General features: G+C 38.3%; 2 protein-coding genes across 3 annotated transcripts; both read right to left on the bottom strand.

Moving 5' to 3' along the window:
* Positions 1 to 192: 192 nt before the first annotated feature.
* On the bottom strand, positions 193 to 17,259 carry vat1l (vesicle amine transport 1-like). Of its 2 annotated transcripts, XM_079458179.1 has the most exons (9): positions 16,701 to 17,259; positions 15,769 to 15,898; positions 15,133 to 15,348; positions 14,774 to 14,916; positions 13,932 to 14,035; positions 13,399 to 13,454; positions 13,054 to 13,248; positions 2,986 to 3,069; positions 193 to 2,395 (listed from the first exon to the last, which is right to left on the bottom strand). In XM_079458179.1, the coding sequence occupies exons 1-9, from the start codon at positions 16,904 to 16,906 to the stop codon at positions 2,297 to 2,299; spliced, it is 1,233 nt and encodes a 410-aa protein (XP_079314305.1). In that variant the 5' UTR covers positions 16,907 to 17,259; the 3' UTR covers positions 193 to 2,296. The 2 variants fall into 2 exon arrangements, with proteins under 2 accessions (XP_079314305.1, XP_079314306.1); XM_079458180.1 differs by lacking the exons at positions 193 to 2,395; positions 2,986 to 3,069 and adding an exon at positions 10,468 to 11,350 and having other exon boundaries at positions 16,701 to 16,955.
* A 301-nt stretch (positions 17,260 to 17,560) lies between these two features.
* bola3 (bolA family member 3) lies at positions 17,561 to 19,603 on the bottom strand. The gene is made up of 4 exons (XM_079457260.1): positions 19,403 to 19,603; positions 19,093 to 19,225; positions 18,926 to 19,014; positions 17,561 to 18,624 (listed from the first exon to the last, which is right to left on the bottom strand). The coding sequence occupies exons 1-4, from the start codon at positions 19,463 to 19,465 to the stop codon at positions 18,559 to 18,561; spliced, it is 351 nt and encodes a 116-aa protein (XP_079313386.1). The 5' UTR covers positions 19,466 to 19,603; the 3' UTR covers positions 17,561 to 18,558.
* Positions 19,604 to 20,239: the final 636 nt, after the last annotated feature.

Below are 20,239 nucleotides of genomic sequence, written 5' to 3' on the forward strand. Positions count from 1 at the left end.
ATATTTAACTATTTCTCCTAAACATCAAGAATAGTAATTTTTTCAGATGTACTGTATATCTTTTGCAACCTTATTATCAGATCAAAACCAGATAAGAATCGTGTAAAATGTTACCAGGTTGATGTTTTCTGTTTAATGCCGAACCGCATTTTAATAATAAAGACCACATAATAAACACACAGAAATCGAAAAGAATGCCTTGCAGAACATTTTATTATAATTCAATGTTTTTTCAATCTACCACAAAATACAATAGCATATTCACTAAATACAACTACATGGCAACAATCTTCAGTCACTTCAGTGTCTCTTGATCTGAGAAGACATAGTGCTTAAAGGCAAGTCAAACACCAGACCAAACAAAGAAACCATGCCTTCACAAAATATTGATTTTCATATAATGCACTTAGTCATGAAAAGTTGCACGTTACAATACACAAACAAGAACAAGAAGCTTTCTTTTGAGGAAAGGGTCCATTTTAATCATAATTTTTTCATCACTCTTGGGTGTAGATGAATTTCATGCTGGCTGCAATTCATCTCAGAGTTTGGAGATAAAAGCACACACGGTTGTGGAGAAAATAGTGCAAGCACCGCAATACCCAACACATTAAATTATATTACCACATGTAGGCAGAACCAACCCCCCAAAAAAGCTAATCATTATTTTCTGTTTTTATTTTGGAGGTATATTTCGACCTGGGCTATTCTTAAAATGTGTGTCTAATGTTAATACTGTGTGCAACAAAAGGCAATGTTGCAACAAAAGGCATCGTTGTTGTTGTCGCATAAGGATGTGCTTGACTTCAAAGTGGTGCAAGACAGACTCACGATTAATATTTACTCACTTTCATATCATTGTAAACCTGAACCCAAATATGTAAAGACGGTGGAAACAACAATGTCTTTCACATACAATACCGAAGTAGCTCTCAAATCTCTTTTGGATTTTGGAAACAACGTTTTTTAAAGTTTTTTTAAAGGTCCAGTGTGTCATTTTTTTGGAGGTTCTATTAACAGAAATGCATTATATATATAGATAGATGTCTTCAGATGTGTATAAAGTCGTTTTTTATTACTTATTAGTTATTCATTAGAATGAGTGATTTCTATAAACACATGGCGGGGATCGGAATTCGCCATGTTGTTTCTACAGTAGCCCTACTAGACAAACTGCTCTACAGAGTGCGCTCTATAAATACGTTATCTCCTGCAGCAAAGAAGCGAAAACGTGACTTAGCCACCAGAGTGCTTCGAAAGGGAGGAGTGGAGTGAGCGATTGCAATTCGCAACCTTACCACAATTTCATACACTGGGCCTTTAAGAAAAGACATTTTGAGGGCCTTTGACATAAAGCTGATTATGAATCATTTAAATGGTTCAAAGGCTTAAGTATTGTGAGTCATGATTTGAGGTACACGAAGCATGACGCAAAAACCGAGTAACACGGCACATCCTCCTTTGCGCATTCACTCAAACTACTACAAAAAGCTTTTCCCAGTTTCTTTTTATCTTTCAGTCAAAAACACAATCTCGCACTAACACTCTCATTTCACACCACATTTACCCTGCATTGCACATTTACAAGCACTACAACCAGGGTTTAATAAAAACTTCACTTTATAATTGTGAGCGTATTGTGTATAAGAAAATGTGGAGGTCATGAATACTATTTTGCATTTTCATTACACAGTATCTCTGTACTGTTCCAGGTAGAGCATAATGCTAAGGTTACGGATGCGCAGGCGATACAGATTCTGATGAAGCTGTTATAAAACTGTCTGCCAAATGCATAAATGTAAACATATTTTACACAAAAGCAAAGACTTGCTGTAATTTTGTACCTTGTTCAGTCCTGAAGAAAAAATGTTAGGTATCCTAGATAAACTTGGTATCGATTTAATATACTCACGTCACTAACAACGGCACATCAACAAAACCAACTGAACAGCTCGCGCATTATCACAAAGTTACTGGCCACTTATGCCAATTTTCCCTTGCATTTGGCACTTGGTGAGTGTTAATTCTGTTGATTTCTGTCCACTGACTGACAGGCCCAAATAAGCATTCGAGAGGCCACCAAAAAACATTCAGAAAAAGTCTATTCAACAATAACGTTTTGGTCTTAAACACTGGAACGTTTCAACACTGCACTAAGAATGGCACTTCAGTTGAACAATAAACACCACAGTAAGTGTTTTTAGCCTATTTGAAATACAGACAAACAAGAGAGACATCACACACACATTTCACAATAGCACAGGGTTCATGAAAGTCTCTGGTTGGGATGTCAGCTTCACTGAATGAAGGGTATTCTCTCCTTGTTATCCGTATCTCCCTCGTGTTCTTCATCCTCCTCACCTGCCTCACTGGTCTCCGTGCTGTCATTGGCCATCTGAAAAATGTATATTGTATTCAGATATGAGCAGTATGAAATCCGCAGGGAAGTAAGTGACAAATGAAATCTCTTTAATATATTTAATTGCAAATATAATGAATGTCTTCTAACAGAAAGGCATAAAAACCCCACACCATTGACAGAGCCAAAGCTGTTATGTTGGGCTGGTTGGGGGTTCCAAACTAACATCGCAATATTTGAATATCTGCAGTTCATCAAATGAAGACATTAAATGTAGATTTTATGAAGGAATGCTGTTGAAGGCCATTATTTCCACAGATTGTGTCCTCATAAGATACGTCTCCATGGAAACCGTTGTCATGATTTGATCTGATTCTTCGATTGCTGTCATTTTTTGTCCCTACTATAGGTGAAAGGTGTAGTACTCAAACATGCTTTTGTCCTTCATATTGATTTCTTTGTCAGCTTTTGGCCATTGTCTTCAATACACAAGATATTCGAAAACTCAAAGAATTACAGTTACGTAAACCAATAGTTGATATTAACATTGTTTCACACACCATGTAATGTTTTTGCTTGTACGTGTGTTTTACAGAACATAGGTCTTAACGGAGTTACTCACTCACCAAAGGCGTGGGAGACTTTTCCACATCCAAAATGAGCTTCCCTATGTTTCCTCTGTCATGGATTCTCTGCATGGCCTCCTTCACCTTCAAATGAACACAGTATGAATCAACACATCCCACACATTGAAAGACTTACACCTCAAGCAAAATCCAGGTCTTGCTCTCACAATTATTGTTTAAGGTCCATGCTGACTTGTATTGAGTTGATGCAGTACCAATAACGGACTGAAGGGGCAGCAGAGACAGAAGACTAATGTGCACTACTGTTCAAAAGAAGCTGATGTTGATGTGTTGGATGATTTATTGAGTTATAGGTGCTACACTTGGTCATTTTGGTTCTTTCTAAGCAGCGTTGGATTAAAAGAGGATAGCTGTAGAATGATAATAACCACATGTCACGGGAATGGAATGGACACTTTTTCAAAGAAAAGTGCAGGTGCTTTTAAGTTAGTAAAAATTAGTTGGTTGTCTAAACGTTGACACATTCAGAGAATAAAAACAAATATATAAAAATATTGTATAAATTAAATGAATGCTAGTCATTTTTAAGGACTATTCGTATTTGCATTATTGTCATGACAACGAAGAATTAAACTACTGTAATTTTCACACGTTACATATGCTCTGCGTATAAACTGAAAAAGTAAACAGGACCGTATGGGGCAATATGACAGTGTTATGAGTTTCCACAGGTTATGTGTGGGATGTATATGACCACATCTTTTAAAGTGATGGTTAGCCGTATGAATCAGTAAATGACACAACAGCTGTTAGCCAGACCTTGAGAATAGGGACATGCCCACTGTTAACAGTGTTAAAACAAACTGGGTAGGATTCATAATGCATGACACAGTAAATAAGCTTTAATTTGGCCCTGCAATCCTTTAAATTCTTTAACTACATCAGTCCGGAGGTTTGAAATGTAAATAATAAAAAAAGATCATTCCAGAATATTACATAGACAAGTGCAAAAGCACCTGCCAAATGCATAAATGTAAATGTACTATATACTGTAGAGAAAACACAATCCACACTTACAGACTGAAAGAGGAACAAGTAAGCATCACTGCCAATGAAATGTACTTCAAAAACACTCAGAACACCTTTAGCAGTCCCATATAGCAATGTGCTGGCAACCACTCATATCGTGCATAACCCACATTTTTATAAAAAAAAGTATAAACGGATTTAATGGTAAGGACACTGGGGTTTGGTTTCTAATTTTGTAATGTTGTATGGGTGATAGCTTTAGGTACAGACATCAGTTCCACTTCCTCGTTCTTTCACCAAGCTGCATGACCTCAGAAGATCATTCATCCCAGAAAACAGCACGGTTCATTTCTCAAGTACATCCCTTAGATTCAGTTTCATTTCAAAGCTATTACAAGTATGGAGGGCCTGATTGTGTCTGAATGTAGGAATGGAGACAATAAAAAACATCAGTGAAAAAACTGTTTCCCTCAGAGGCACAAATATCATCTCAAAGCCTCACAAATATGCTCAGCTTGTATGGCTCTAGGAAGCAGTCCTTTGTGAGCTGATCTAAGACCCGCCTCTTCTATTCTCTCCACAAACCTCCGCATTATCAGACATCAGGCGACATCAGATCAGTATGAAACAGTGATGGCAACCAACAGTCTTTGTGCAAACATTAGGGTTGACAACAGATAAAATTGGCAATTGTGGTTAAAATGATTTGTAAATATGCAGACACATTTAAACTAAGAACGTAGAGTTGATAATATGACCAGTCTGACCGTTTAAAAACAAAGGGAAGTTTAGGTAGATAAATTAATTGATTCTTGAGCGTGTGGTAGCTGACCAGCTCTCCTCATTTCTCACACAGAACAACCTCTTGGACAGCAACCAGTCTGGTTTCAAGAGTGGTCATTCCAATGAGACTGCACTGCTCTCAGTCTTTAGTCCCGAGACTGGCAAAGGCGGCCTCTAAATCATCTGCACTCATCCTCCTGGATCTATCTGCCGCTTTTGACACTGTCAACCACTAAATGTCAAACGAAAACTTAAATAAAGATGCATTCTTGTTACTGTAATGCATACAAACATTGTCACTTATGGAAAACACGGTTGTGACAGTTTAAGAAGCAATTACAGACATACTTGACGACTTTGCTCAGGCATTTAAGAATGACCATAACAACATTTATTCGGCAAATGCATTTCCATCTCCCTTTATTCGCATTCACCCTTTTTCGCACAAATGAAAAACCTCAAGCGAGAGTAAGACGTTTTTGGAAATTAAGGGTTTTAAAATTTTGCATTACTCGTTTCTGATGCGAAACTTCAAAATGCGAGAAATGGAAACCCGCTTACTATGACCTTGTCTGTACCGTTTTGCGTCTGGTGCTGTTACAAATTTGTAGCACAATTAATCTCTCATTTGAATAGTCTACCTGTAATTTTATAAACACAAATTGGCTCTTGAGTTTTTCAGGCTGGTTGTTCTGCTTTAATCGTTTTGATTCTAAAGGTCTGTATTACTCTATAAAGGAATGCTTTCTTCAAAAATAGATTAAGTCATAATTTACTCAAACTCATTCAAACGCCATATGGCTTTCTTTGTTCTCCGGAAACAAAACAGAGTTGTTTTGCGCTTTCTGTTTACAAAGTTAGTACAGTCTTAGTGTGATTTTCTGAAGGGATACAAAGCGATAAGCATTGAGAGAGAGAGAGATGCACAGGTCAAGACTTTCAACATACTCACTGGTTGTATGGCTTCATGACATGGAGTTATGGTTAACGCTTTTGCATCATTTTGAAGCTTGAGAAGAGGTGATCACAATCCACTCCCATTGAAATGTTTATACTGTAACTCAATCTTCACTTTTTTTTAGTCCTTGCCTCGGAAAATGTGGTGACCACAACACTGAAGTGCTCTAAGGCCAAATTGTTACATGAACATTTAGGTTTATCAAAGTAAATGAGAACAGAGAGCTTTACATGTTGATTAAATAATGAGAATCAAAGTGTTCTCCGTGTAACCGGTTCTGCTCGCCCCGCTCCGAGCAGGCCTCGAACTGGGTCGATCCTGCATGGGAGTCAGGTGCTCTAAGAAGGAGGCTAAAGACCTCGGCCTATAAGCGTCTGTCGCTAGAGCACCTCTTGAGGTCGGGAGTGAGGAACTAAAGAATCAAACTTTTCTTTCAACAGCTCAGTACAGCCTGACCTCATGAGATAAGCACAGAAGAATCTGAAGGGCTTTCTGGAACTCTTTGATTAGAAACAAATTAAAGTGTGCATGGACTCGTGAGACATGGAGGTCTTCTGTTAATCCGTTTATGGAGGGCAGAATGATGTGAGGTCCTGTGAGGTCTTTGTCCCAAGCTAACAAAACGAAGTTTTGAGCAAAAGCAGCGACTGAGGGACAGATTTGAAATTAAGCTCTTTGCTATTTAGTTTAATGCAGCTTGATATCGATTAAAAATGTTGCATGTTTGTGAACGTTAGATAAAGCTGCAAAATATTGTGGAAAAAACAACTGTTAAATCCCTCTTAACACATTATTTCTGTCTTGTAGTAGTTCCCCTTAAAATATAAGATCACAGGTCTCAGATCAGTGCTGATCTGAATGCCTTTGTATTTGATGCAAAGCGACTGCCAAGTCACAATTCTCACAGGTCACCAAACAACAACAACGGTGCAGACCCCTGGTTACCATGACAACAGGGCAATGCAAGCAAATGCGATTGAGATGAAAATGTCAGTGGTTCCTTTGTCAGGCGAGAGCGGCCAATGAGGTTGGTCGTGGTCAATGACGTGAGACTAGACGCTACAATACGGCTCACATGAACATTGAATGGAGCTCTTTACCACCAAAGGATCTGTTGTCTGAAAAGAATGATGCAATAAGTTCAATTAAATGGTTGATTGTAATTTTTGGTCAAATGCAATAATGTTTTTATAAGGTTTTGTGGGATACACATATAGTAATCTTAAGAGATGCGATTACTGAATGTGCATGTCATACAGGCACACAGCACCCTGCAGGCTATATCATCAGTCATACTAAACCCCAAAGCCTGCTGAGAGCTCAGAATCCTTTCTGATGCTCAATTTCACATGAAGAAGGTCATCTTCATATCATGCCAAAGGAAAAGCAGGGAGACAGCAGCTTTAACTGTTAACAAATAATGAGATTCGGTTCCCTACGGCAGCTCCCCGCGCAGATGTTACCGCTGCCTGTCCCCAGGTCACAAATTTGTCACCCTTCTTCTTATTACAAAAACATCTCTGCAACCCTCTATTTCGTTCTCTCCACCTCCTTTTTTATTATGACCTCCCCTTACAACCATTTTCTTTGAATCCTTTTAAATCCTCTTCTCCTGCTAGCAATGTGACTGTTTTCTGTGGGAAGTGTGAGCTCAGTCAGGTGCTTGGGACCACACAAACGTTTATAAGAGCAAAGGAAGGGTTGTAATCACCTGACAGTCTATAAAGAGTCTAACTGCACTACAACGTCCTGACATAAAATGTAAAATTTAGGTTCAATGTGTAATTGTTTGGAGGATCTATTGACAGAAATGCAATAAAATATATAAAACTACGTCTTCAGAGGTGTATGAAGACCTAACATAATGAAGCGTTATGTTTTTATTACCTTAGAATGAGCTACTTCTATCTACATTAGTGATGAGCGGATTGCGGTTATATCCGCCAGCGCTGCGGACAGTCCACGGGCAGGTAATAAAAAAGTACATTCTGATTAATTGGGGATGGATAAGATCAGTCATTCATTATGCAAATATGAACTACATTCTCTAAAATATGTAAATAAAAACGTGTTTTAAATGTATTTTCATCAGGCACACAGGCACTCATTTGCCGACTATCAACTATAAAAAGCCTGCGTCGCGAGGATGGGACGGGGTCCATTCTTAAAACAGAAATGGAGGCGAAACAGATCCGAAAGAGAAAATTAAAAAGGAGAATTAAATCAAATCAGCCTCAACTGCACCGTACTTGGCTCCAATGTTTATTCGTTTATCCAGTCACTGCTTGGGCTGAACATATAGTTTGTTGCAATGACAGAAATAGCAATATTCCCATTAAAGTATGAAGGACTCGCTTAAAACAAATAATTCGAATGAATGATGTTATGACCAGGTGTGGGTCGGGTGTGGATATCGAGATCAGAGAAAATTACAGGTGCGGGGGGGTGGCGGGTGGATGATTTGTTTGAAGTAGCAAATTCGGGTGACATTCGAGCTGATCCGTGCATCTCTTATCACCTTGTAATTCGCCATGTTTCTACAGTAGCCCTTAACTGACGAGCTGTTCTACAGAACATGTTTCCTGAAGACGTTTTCTCCTTCAGCAAAGCGGCAAAAACACAATGACGTCTTTGTCCTGTGAGAGCCGCCATAGTGCTTCGAAAGGGAGGGACGAGCGGTGGATGAGCCATTGGCAGCAAGTCGCAACCTTACCACTAGATGCTGCTCAAATCTCCACATTGCACAGGGACATTTAGAAGCATTCAGAAAATGTTCAAGCAGTGCTGGTAGCTATAATAAAGTGCTATAATAGAACTGAAAAATTATTCATTAAATTAACTTCAAGTCTACATGAAATGAGTCTGAGTCTCAAACATCACACCTATAAATCACTGGCTGAATTGACGATTTAGTAGTGACTTTGAACTTTCATTATCATACTTTGATTGGTGGCTTTACATGTCAGTCAGATGGTCTCTTTTGCGGTCTTTGGCCAATGAAAGCTACTATGGAGACTCCAGACTTAAGATTTAGATTAGATTTAGTCATTTGGCAGACGCTTTTATCCAAAGCGACTTACAGATGAGGTAAACAATGGAAGCAATTTGAACAACATAAGGATAACAAAAAAGTGATACAAATGGGATCTCAAAGCCTATCACAGTGTACAGAGCTTAGTTGGAATTTCTTTTTTTTAAGTGTAGAAAAGATATAGAAGTCAGAACTGATCGGTCAGGTGTTGACGGAAGAGATGTGTTTTCAGATGATTCTTAAAGATGGCTAAAGAATCTGCAGATCTTGTAGCAGCGGGCAGATCATTCCACATAAGTGGAACCGATCCAGAGAAGGTACGTGAGAGAGATGTTTAACTTTTTTGGGATGGCACCACAAGCCGTTGTTCGTTTGCGGAGCGCAAGGATCTGGCGGGTACATACGTCTGCATTAGCATGTGAAGATAAGGGGGTGCCGAACCAGTGCTGGTCTTGTAGGACAGGAGCAGAGACTTGAATTTGATGCATGCCACAACAAGGATCCAATGTAACTTAATGTAGTGAGGAGTGACGTGTGTTCTCTTCGGATCATTCTCGTTGCTGCATTTTGGATCATCTGTAGAGGTTTGGTTGTGCAAGCTTGAAGTCCAGCCAGTAGCGCATTCCAGTAGTCCAGTCTGGACAGAACATGAGCCTGGATTAGGATTTCCTTAGCATGTTTTGATAGAAAAGGTCTAATTTCCTAATATTGTAGAGGATGAATCTACAGGACCGGATGGTGCTGGCAACCTGGTCTGTGAAGTTAAGCTGATCATCGATCACCTCTGCCAGGTTTCTGGCCTTTCTGGAAGATGTGATGGTTGATGAGCCCAGTTGAATGGAGAAGTTGTGATGAGTCTTTGTATCGGCCGGTATTACAAGCAGTTCTGTTTTTGCAAGGTTCAGCTACAGGTGATGGTCCTTCATCCAGAGCGAGATGTCGGCTAGGCATGCTGAAACAGTCGGATCGTCAGACTTGAGAATAGCAAATGACCAAGCACTGAGCCCTGAGGCACCCCTGTGTCGAGATGTTGGACTCAGAGACCTCACCTCTCCAGGAATCTCTAAGTGACCTACCTGAGAGGTAAGACCTGAACCATTGAAGGAGCATTCCCAAGACACCCATAGCTATTGGACTTCAGACATTAGTCCAAAGGTCTAGCTACATGAGTCGTACATGAAATCAATATGACTATTTATATTTTACATGCATTCCAGTGCAGAAAAGGTTCCATGAAAATGTTTGTTTCACTTATAAAAATACAATCTTTGAACATGATGGGCGATCTCCATACGGCTCTGGATGGTGAAAACGACATGTCCCATAATTCCCCTCTCCTACATAACGTCATTTAGCTTTACTTTTTGTTGTTGTTTTGAAAGTGCACCATCAGCATTTACATATTGTGGCTTTAAAGGTTCTCAAAAGAATAGTCCACACAAAAATATTACAAATTTTGTTAGATTTTGTTTAAAGAAATCCAAATAGTGTTCATTAAATCTTGAAATTATCCCGTTTTCAAGTTCGATTCGCATCCATTTCTCATATGTCCCTCCTAAATAAACTTCAACTAGGTCCGCTGAACTATAAAAGAGAAACCCCTTACCAAAAACAAACTAGATGCCTAAGGACAAGTAGGGAGAACATTACTATCCTTCTTTCGCATGTGTGTGAGCAGCGGTCTATAGCTGGCCAACGGAATTACAGGTGTGTGTTGCATAACAAGCTGCCAATTATTTTCAATTAGCATTTACAAGAACATATAATTAGGGTCAAGAATTTAAATAGTGGTTTGAGCATGAAAAGATTTAGAACAAATGAATTAAACATGTGCCATGGTGACATCACACTGTATGCACATCAACAGATACTTCAATGAAAAGTTTCCAAAAAGTGTTAAACAGCCTAAATCAAATAATACATTTCTTAAAAAAGTAAAGCCTAGGATTATCTCTAACCAAACAACCATGCTCTTTCTCAGGCACTTTTGCATGTTTAAAGCGCTAATACATAGACTAGCAACAGTGAACAACGTGCACTTATGCTGGCGGCCATCAAATGAATCACCAAAGCCACAAAACCCATACGATTTTTATTCTAAACCCCAAAACAACAAATCCTTAATATTCAACTCAAAGAGTCTGACACATTTACAGCTGACACCACCAATCAGGGTGGTATAAGCACAACACACAACTGCAAGAAAACATCAGAAACGTGTGAAACCGGTGGAGTGAATCACAGTATTAAGAAAAAAAGCCAGCTTTGACAAAAACATACAGTAGGTTTTCATACCATCTGTACTGTAAAATGGAAGCTTTATAAAATGCACAATCAAACCACCACCTTCAGCAGCTACTGTACAGTACGCTGGGTTGCCGCGTTTTACTCGGTTTAATCAAACAGAAATGAATCCGTTACTTCCTCAACAATGCAACAATCACTCAACGTGCTAACAGGAACTCTCAGTTATGAGACGGTGACTGTGGAATGTAAACTGTGTAAAATGCTGCCGATTGCTGCTCACAGGCTGTGCGGCTTTGATGGGTTTTTATGGAGGTGGGGTCTCTGGCAGTGTAGGAAGAACAGAACGACATAACCATCTGTAATCAAAGCAGAGAGACCGACAGCCCACCTGACATCTGATGTTTCACACACAGCAGATGATTACATATAGGAACACACACCTTTCTTTTTCCTTTCAATGGAATTCTCTTAGGAAAGTCACGACGAAGCAGCCTAACACAGCCAATTGTTTTAACATTACAGATATGTTATTTTATTACGTGAGAAGGACTAATTAAAAGCTTTACGTATATGGATTTGCTCCGACTGTGACCCTGCCAACTCAAAGGAGACAACGTATTTTAGTGCATACAGGATTTCCTCCTCGTCTGTTTATCAGGGTAAGTGCAAACTGATCAAAGTCATTGTGATTAGAATAATTTAAAGAAATACATTACTCAAAACAGAGATTTATTAGCTTTTTACATCCACAAGACTGTAGGATAAACAGCAAACCTTTCGCTTTTGTGTCATGATCAGGGAGGGACAGAACCCAAACGCAGGCACTAGGTGCGGGAGAAACAATGATTTTTTTATCACAGGTGAGGGGCATGAAACCATAAGATAATAAGGGGGTAACGAGATGGCGGGGACATAGACGAGACCGGAGAGAAAGCACATTATGTTGTGACCAAAAATAATGTGTTTCTCTCCACACAAAACACGTGGTACTATCATGATCCTGCCCCAAGACTAGAAAACCTGACAAGACGTGGCAGAACCATGACATTTTGTTAATTTGCAATCTAATTGATTGTCTGATGTGTCATCCCTTCATTTATTATAAAATGTCAGCAAAGAATGTGACTCTAATTTATCATTTGGTTTAGGCAACATGCATTAAACTTAATAGGCTAACAGTGGTGTTGTGACAGCCTAATTTTTACTTAATATTAGATTTTTTCGTCACGTATTTAACTTTTGTATGATTCTTCAGCTGTTAGGCTGTGTATTCTAGTTTGGATATCATAACTTGCAACATATTGTGCAACAACACATTTGTGTTTTTTTGCCTAATGCATCTTTTAAATGTAGTTTCTCTGAATGCAGTTTTCAGCCTCTACATGAAACAAATAAAAGAAGCAACTTTGAATAATTTGCAAGCAGTTTTTCATCCGTGTAAATTTTAAATCCTCAGCTTCTAGCAGTGTAACAATTTTACAATCACATACTACAGTAATTCTAGTATTATTTCAAAGTAAAGTTATCAGAAATAAAAAATTTATAGTAAAAAACTGTTTTAAAAAATTACAGCAGGAACACTAAAATAACAGTATAATGTCCACAACAGTATCTACAGCACAGTACTGTAATGTCTTTAATCTTTTACAGTTATAAACTGTTGTTACAGATTATGGTTTGTTGTAAAATTTGCTGGCAAATCTAGCTCCCAGTTGTTTACTGTAATTTAACAGGGACATTTTTTACAGTGAATGTTGGCACAATCGTATTTGAATGACCTATTTGAATCATTTTAATTTATTTAATAATTATTTTAAAAATCTACCAAAATCTTTGTGAACATTTAGGCGTATTTTTACATCAAAACATTGTTAAGATTGAAGAAATACTTTAGTTTCCTCAACCTTTTGAATGGTGCCTTCCACAGGCATCAACACAATAATAAGGTTTTTGTGTGTGCTCTTTCCTTATTGTTTTGCGTATGTTTATTTTTTTCCAAGAAAACATCTTCAAGTACCATCATATAGAAGAAAACATATACAAAGCCATTGCCTCTTACCTCCTCAAGAGCCCATAAGGAATCTACAACAGGTTTAATCTTCTTCTGCTCATAGAGGGACAGAAGTTTCTGTACAGCTGTCTTAACCTGCCTCCACCCGCCCTGCTTGAATAGAAGGTTCAGGAAAGAGAATCCAGCCATGACCTTATTCTCCTCGTAGAGTTTGATAGGGTTCACCTTCTCAACCTGCCACCACTGAGACGAAGAAATATTGCTTTTTTATTGTTTTTATAGCTAACCGAGCACCAAACCCCACGACAACACAAAACACATTGAAAGGAAAGAAAAAAAAAACATTTATACTTTGAAACTTTGTAACTTGAAAAGATATGCAACAGCACTTACAGATTTGGCAAAGCTGAAGAAACTTCTGGTCTCTCCAGTCACCATGTTTGATGAACCTGGAGGTATGTTCAAACACACACACACAAATTTGCTATCAGTAGGCAAAGAGCTCAGGTTAATAAGCGTATCAGTTTATATTAATATATTGACTAATCATAAACATTAATTCAGCATTGTGATGACTGCGCCATTAATAATGTTTTAGTCGTTCTTATTTTCAAAAAATAGTAATGATACGTTTTCCTTTTTAAAGTTCTTGTTCAGGTTTTTTCTTAGTGAAAAGTTATTTCTTGTGATTCACGATTTCTTTGTGTCCATACAATGGTAATCAACATAGGCAAATGTTGTTGGGTTACCAACATTCTTCGTAATATCTTATTTTGTGTATTTGGTTCTACAGGTTTGGAATAAGATGAGGGTGAGTAAATGATGAAAGAATCTTAATTTTTGGTGCATTTAATGTGATTTAGTGACATTATATAATATAATAGATTGCAATGATTACAATAAAAAATGATCAGAGTACTACCAACCATACAGGATGTAGGTTCCCATTGGCTTTAGCAGAGCCAGTCCTTTTCCAGTATTCTCTCCACACAAACAGTCCAATACAATATCTACTCCTTCAGGAGAAACCCTGGAGGAGAAAAGAGAAGTTGTCAACCTGAATATTACCCAATGTTCTGGCAACTGCTGCAAACTTAAACAACTGCTTTACTATTTTAAATGAAGCCTTTTAAAAAATCAATGTTTCAAGCACAACTAGAGGGAATGAGAGGAATCTTATGAACTCCAATGCTCATGGACCGCCTACAAGCTTCTTGTGATGCCTGGGTTCCTGTCTATTGAGGGACCAACTTAAGGCCAATTTAATTCAGCTCTGCTGCTGATCCTGAGAGGAATGTGGAACCATAGTATGAAGAATCTTAATCGCTTCTCCAATACTCCTTTCACAAGAATTTCTTTTAACAAAATCTTTAATTCACGTTACATTTAAAGTGCAAATTTAGTACGAGAGTGTTACAAACTCTCAGTAGCAATGGATGTTGTTACTTTTAATCTGCTGTGATTAACCGTTCTGCACGTGTTTATGTCTTTGTCTGATCAACTCTCAAAGAGAGCCGGTCCCTCTCTCTACACAGGAACACTCCGCTTTCCCATCTGCCGGGTGTTGCTATGGGGACCGGAACCAAGCATCTAGTGACGTCTGCTTTCTCAGACCTGCTCTGGCCTCCCGGTATGACTCACTCTTTGATTTCCATCGTTCTAATGACAACAGATGCTCATGAGCAGTCCTGCTCACAGACACATCTGTCTTTTCTGGTCCTACATCTAGTTAATGTCAAAACCGGCATGCATGCTTTTCGATCCTTACTTTTTAACTTCTGGAACATAGTCAATGTTTCTGTCAAAGAGATGTGTCACGGAATGCTTTATGGCATCGTGTTTGAAGGGCGAGGCGGTTCCAAACACAGTGACGTTGGGGACGGTGGCACACAGCTGAGCCACAGCTTGACCCTAAGAGAAAAGAAAAGTAATTCCCTGAAATGGAATAAGCAGTTCTTAACAACCTGAAATTAAATACAGACTCATCCCTGAGAAAAATCCCCACGAATAAGCGTTTACCAGTACTTTGCAATGAAAACACAAAGTTTAATAAGACATACATGAATGATTTTTGTTTGACTGCTTCATAATGTTCTTCACTAATCCCTGAAAGCAACACATACTTACCACCCCACCTCCTGCTGAGTGGACTAAGACAGACATTCCCTCCCTGAGATTGGCCACTTCAAACAACATCATGTACGCAGCCACAAAGTTCATGGAGAAGGCAGCAGCCTCTGGGAACGTCATGTCGTCTGGGATCTTATACACGATATCCAATGGCGTGCACACAACCTCAGCCCAGGCATTGTAGTTCACAAAGGCCATAACTCTGTCACCTATCTGTAATGAAAAAAATTACTCTGTACTTATCAATTTACATGTGGTTGTGTTCACAGTATTTTACCAGAATGTATGTTATCACAGTACATTCGTTTCGGTGTCCCATTGCTTCATAAACATGGTCTTGGATTATTTGTTGTTTCAACGCTGATGATGTATCAGAAATATTGTTGGTAAATGTTAAGGTGTAAATGCTAGGCTTTTCCCAACTTGCATAACAAACTTCTTTTCTATACCTTGTTACGAAGAAGTACTAGACTTTTCTGTCAAATAATAAAATGTTAAAATGCCCTTTTTTGGCTAAAGCATGAGACACTGTAGATTTGAACATAGATTACCAGTCACTTATCATTTGTGTATTAACCTCTATTTCTAGCAGCAATGTCTTATTATCAGCATCAAAAACATGCCTAAACATACCTCAAACCCTTTGGTGTTTTCCCCCATTGCTTCCACAATCCCAGAACACTCAAATCCCGGCACAAGGGGGGTTTTAGGAGGATTGTCAATATTTCCTTGACGCACCATTAGATCAAGAAAGTTCAGGCCGCTGTAGAATTAAAAATCAGCATCCAGATCTAAGTAAATGTCAAGCAGTCTATGTACACAGTGAAAAGCACACAATATTAACATGAAGTTAAAATGAACAATATTTTCACAGCATTTATTAATCCTGGTGTCTGTAAGTGTCTATACAGTCTACTTATACAGCAGGCTATATTTCACATCATTAACAATGGTAGGCCTATATCATAAATCATAAAGGATAGTATATTACATAAACTACCATTAACTGAGATTAATGAATTAAATCTTATTGTATAATGTTAATGTTTTTAATTTAATAATTAATGTTTTACCGTGTTATATAAAAAAGATATATAATTTATTTATCAAATAAATCCAAAACAGTCCACCAACAAGATTAAAGCTCACTGCTGCTCCATCTTAATTCTTCACATCATATTAAATATATTATAATACATAAATTATAATACATAAAACGTCATTTACGATACTTAAAGCATCACAAAGTAAACATTCAAGCTTTTGCGGCTTTTAAATCTCTGCGATGCATTAAGATATCCGCAGAGAAACCAGCGCATGTGCGCACAGACAATGCGCAGGCTATTTCTAAATATTATTTCTAATGTTTACATTGCGCTTGGCAGGGGTGCATCCGGTATGTATATGTTATACAGTCTTTTAAAATCAATAATGTGTACATTAGGTGAAGACACCTGTTAACCTCGCCTCCTCCTGCTGCAACGTGTTGCTGCTGTATCTCCTCAACCAACACATCATCCATCACGCATCCACGGTATGACATAATTTGACACGAAAATATTTACCATGCTTTCACGCGAATTTTGACTTCTCCTTCCTGAGGCTCTGGCATGGGTTTCTTGGTGACTTTGAGTTTGTTTATACCACCAAAGCCTGTCAGAACCACAGCCCGCATTTCTTTTGGATCCACGGGAGAAATGGAATTCTCCGGCTCCATTTTGTCTATCATTTGTTCAGTTTCTTCCACAACCTCCGTTCCCTCTTGTGCCATGTTTGATGATGATGTCGAGAGCCCAACGATCTGCTGAAGACTCCCTGATAACTACGCTCTCTTCAGAGGTCCATCCTACAGCTGATGATCCCCAAACGAATCGGTTCTTTTGAACGAGTCGTTCGAACCTATTTGATCTATGGGGATAGCGGCATACGTAGGCTTTCTAGGGCTAACATAACGCGATATGGTATTTTCATTTCGCTAAATTTAGGTTTTAAAACACAACGCAAACGAAAAATGTATCAGGTTTTAAAGGGTTCGTTGAAACGAACGAGGTAAACCATTGAAATAAATCGCACACCTTAAGATGCCAAGCAAGCGTCAGTTACGGTAGTCAAGTACAGTACCGTAAAGCTGGTAATAGACGTGAGAGGAGTAAAAATGCTCTTGTACAATGAATGAGAAAAACCCCACCTGGGCAATTCCGTGAAAATGTCAACCATACCATGAAATAATTAAGTATTTACCAACGGTTTTTACTATGGTTACAACACAGATATTAACATTTGATGGTTCTACCCATGTGAGAACGCTCTTCAAATTTGTAGAGCATGTTTTATTTTTAAGGCTTGATTTTTCATAGTGAGGTAAGTGCCATTTTCAGGATTGTCACATCTGTAACGCTACATAAATAAAATAAAGTCACTTTTTGATGTTCTATAAAAAGGATTTCCCTTCTTTTTTTTTCACAAATATCTTTATTGAATTTTTAACTTTTCCAAACATTCAAAAAATGAATAGACACAAAACAAAATCTCCCCCCACCCTAAAAAAAAAGAGAAAAAAGAAAACCATGCTCATTCCAACAAAAAGTATAGTTTTACATGTCTCATGTTTTCACAAGGCATAAGAAGGGCAACCACATGTTTTTAAAATCCTCAAGTTTTCCTCTCACAATGTAGGTCAGTTTCTCCAGTGCCAGGTTGTTAGACATTTGTTTGATCCACTGGTTTATCTTTGGTCTTTTTCCCTTCTTTTAATTGGGTATTATTGCTTCAGGGTTGTGCATTTTATTTCACAGAAATCCTACAAAGTTTGTCGTCTCCCAAAAAACTTGTCCTTTTTTGTCACATCCATAACGCATGCTTCTCAAATATATCAAATTTGTTCAAAGACTGAAATTTTTTTATGTTTAGACTCTATCAACAAGGGTTAAGTAAAATATAAACATACGGTTCAGTATGTTCGTAACAAATTCATTCGCTGAGCATGTTTGGAATTTCCCACCTGCATTAAGCAGGAAAGATGCCAAAAATAAGGTACCTGTAACACGTTTGTGAGTTACCTCAAAAATGACACCAGATGGTGCAAACAGAAACTGTTTTATCGTTTCCGAGATGCTTGTAGAGAACTATTAGATCTAGACCTTTACAAACATTTAACTAGCTATTGAAACACTATTCAGATGTAAATACGTGTATATATGGTTTCAACCATCCAAATGTGTTTCTTCTTGAACGCTTTTATTTACAGACAAAACCAATATCATTGTGCGTATTACAGCATCAGTGCACCACCTTTTTCTTTCTTTAGATACAACTTTCTAAATTCATTTAATTCATAAAACACATCAAGCATACCCCTGCCAGTCATAAATCATAAAAAAACGACAGCAAAAACAAACATGGAGTGATGATGTCATGCAGACTCTACTTTCTAGGAACATCCGTGAATATGCGTAGACCGTGCATGGCTTTAATCTCATCTTTGAGAGCCTGTTGAACAACAATTCAAAGATTATTATGTAATAGCAAATACTGTTTTAATGACATGAAATAGTATGTGACAATACATTTTGTCTATATGACTAAACTTTAGCTTGGACATTATGCGTTATTATCGGTCTTGGTGATAAAACTCACTTGGTGTAATCTTTTATTATCTAATGCAACGACACTCAACCATCTCTAATTCTTCTTTTTAGGTTAAAAGACTTTTCTATTAATGACCGAAATGGTTTATTTACAGTATGACAGTATAAGAGTATAAGGGACGCTTTAGTACTCTTTAACCCACCTGATTTACTAACTGGTGCTGCTGCACAGTTCTCTTGCCTCTAAATTCATCAGACTCGATGTGTACTTCGTACATTGCACCACAGCCCCCTGAAACAACACAAATACATAACTGCACACCTGCCGTCCAAATCACACCTGTATGTTTAATTTTGTTCTCAAACTCACCGGATATATCCACAACCTTGACCGAGGAAGCCTGAGGAAACTTCTCTTTTAATATCTGTGAAATGCGCGTCTCTCCATCTGAGTGACTGGATGATGAACACCTCGCAATGCTATTCCTGCCCAACACGTACGTCTGAAGACACAGGTGAACATGACAGCAATCGCAAGTGTCACAACAACATACTGGCTGGCTTTTGATGACAAAATGATCGCGTAACAGTACATTGTGTGCGTCCAAACTCTTGAACGCAATGCACGCACCACCTCACATCAACATAAACAACTGTCATCTCCAAAATAAGCAACATACGTTATATCTGATGACTTTGAGTAGGGACATTTTGGTGCCGAGGCTGTTCATCAAAGTGATCATATTTTCAGCGAGCTCTACAAAGTCATGCCCTGCTCCGTTTAAGCGCCCGATCGTCTCAGAGTTATGTCGTCATTAGCTGCGAGAGCATAAACGTCGCACTGAGCGCTTTGAACCAATTGCAGCGCGTAAACGGCGCCGCCATGTTGGTTAGGGCAATGGCGTCCTAAAACCAATTTTATTTAACGGGAGAGACGATAAAGTTCTCAGGTCACACCACGATTTCAATGCTTACAAGAGTAAGTCTTCAGGATCTTATGACAACAAATATTTTCTAACAATAAAGAAGTACATAAAGACAGAACGTTGTGTAGGCCTTACAACATTGAAATTGGTTGAGAAATACAAATGTCAATTGTGATCATTATATATATATATAAAAGCGTAGCTCTATCGGCCACCTCTATGCCTTTGTGAGGCAGTATTTACCCGATCTATCATTGACACGATTCAATGACCAATGCGGCGTTGGGTACGCGCTCGTTACAGTGAATTTGGCGCCCCCTGGCGATCAAGTTTACGATAAACGACAGATTGCAGATTATTGATTTCATATTAGAGATCTTCCTACAGAATGCTTCTGCATTTTAAATAGTATTTTTTCTGACATAAAAAGTATTATAAATTATTATTAAATTATATGGCTATACATTCTGATGCACAAAAACTGGTACGCATCACAAGTCCTGGTATGTTTCATATAGGTTTGTTTAAAAGCCTATTTAAGGGTTGTGTTACTCGATTCCTCACGTGCACATTTTGACCCTTGTAGCTCTG

This window comes from Barbatula barbatula (assembly GCF_947034865.1).
Source record: "Barbatula barbatula genome assembly, chromosome: 1".
Lineage (NCBI taxonomy): Eukaryota > Metazoa > Chordata > Actinopteri > Cypriniformes > Nemacheilidae > Barbatula > Barbatula barbatula.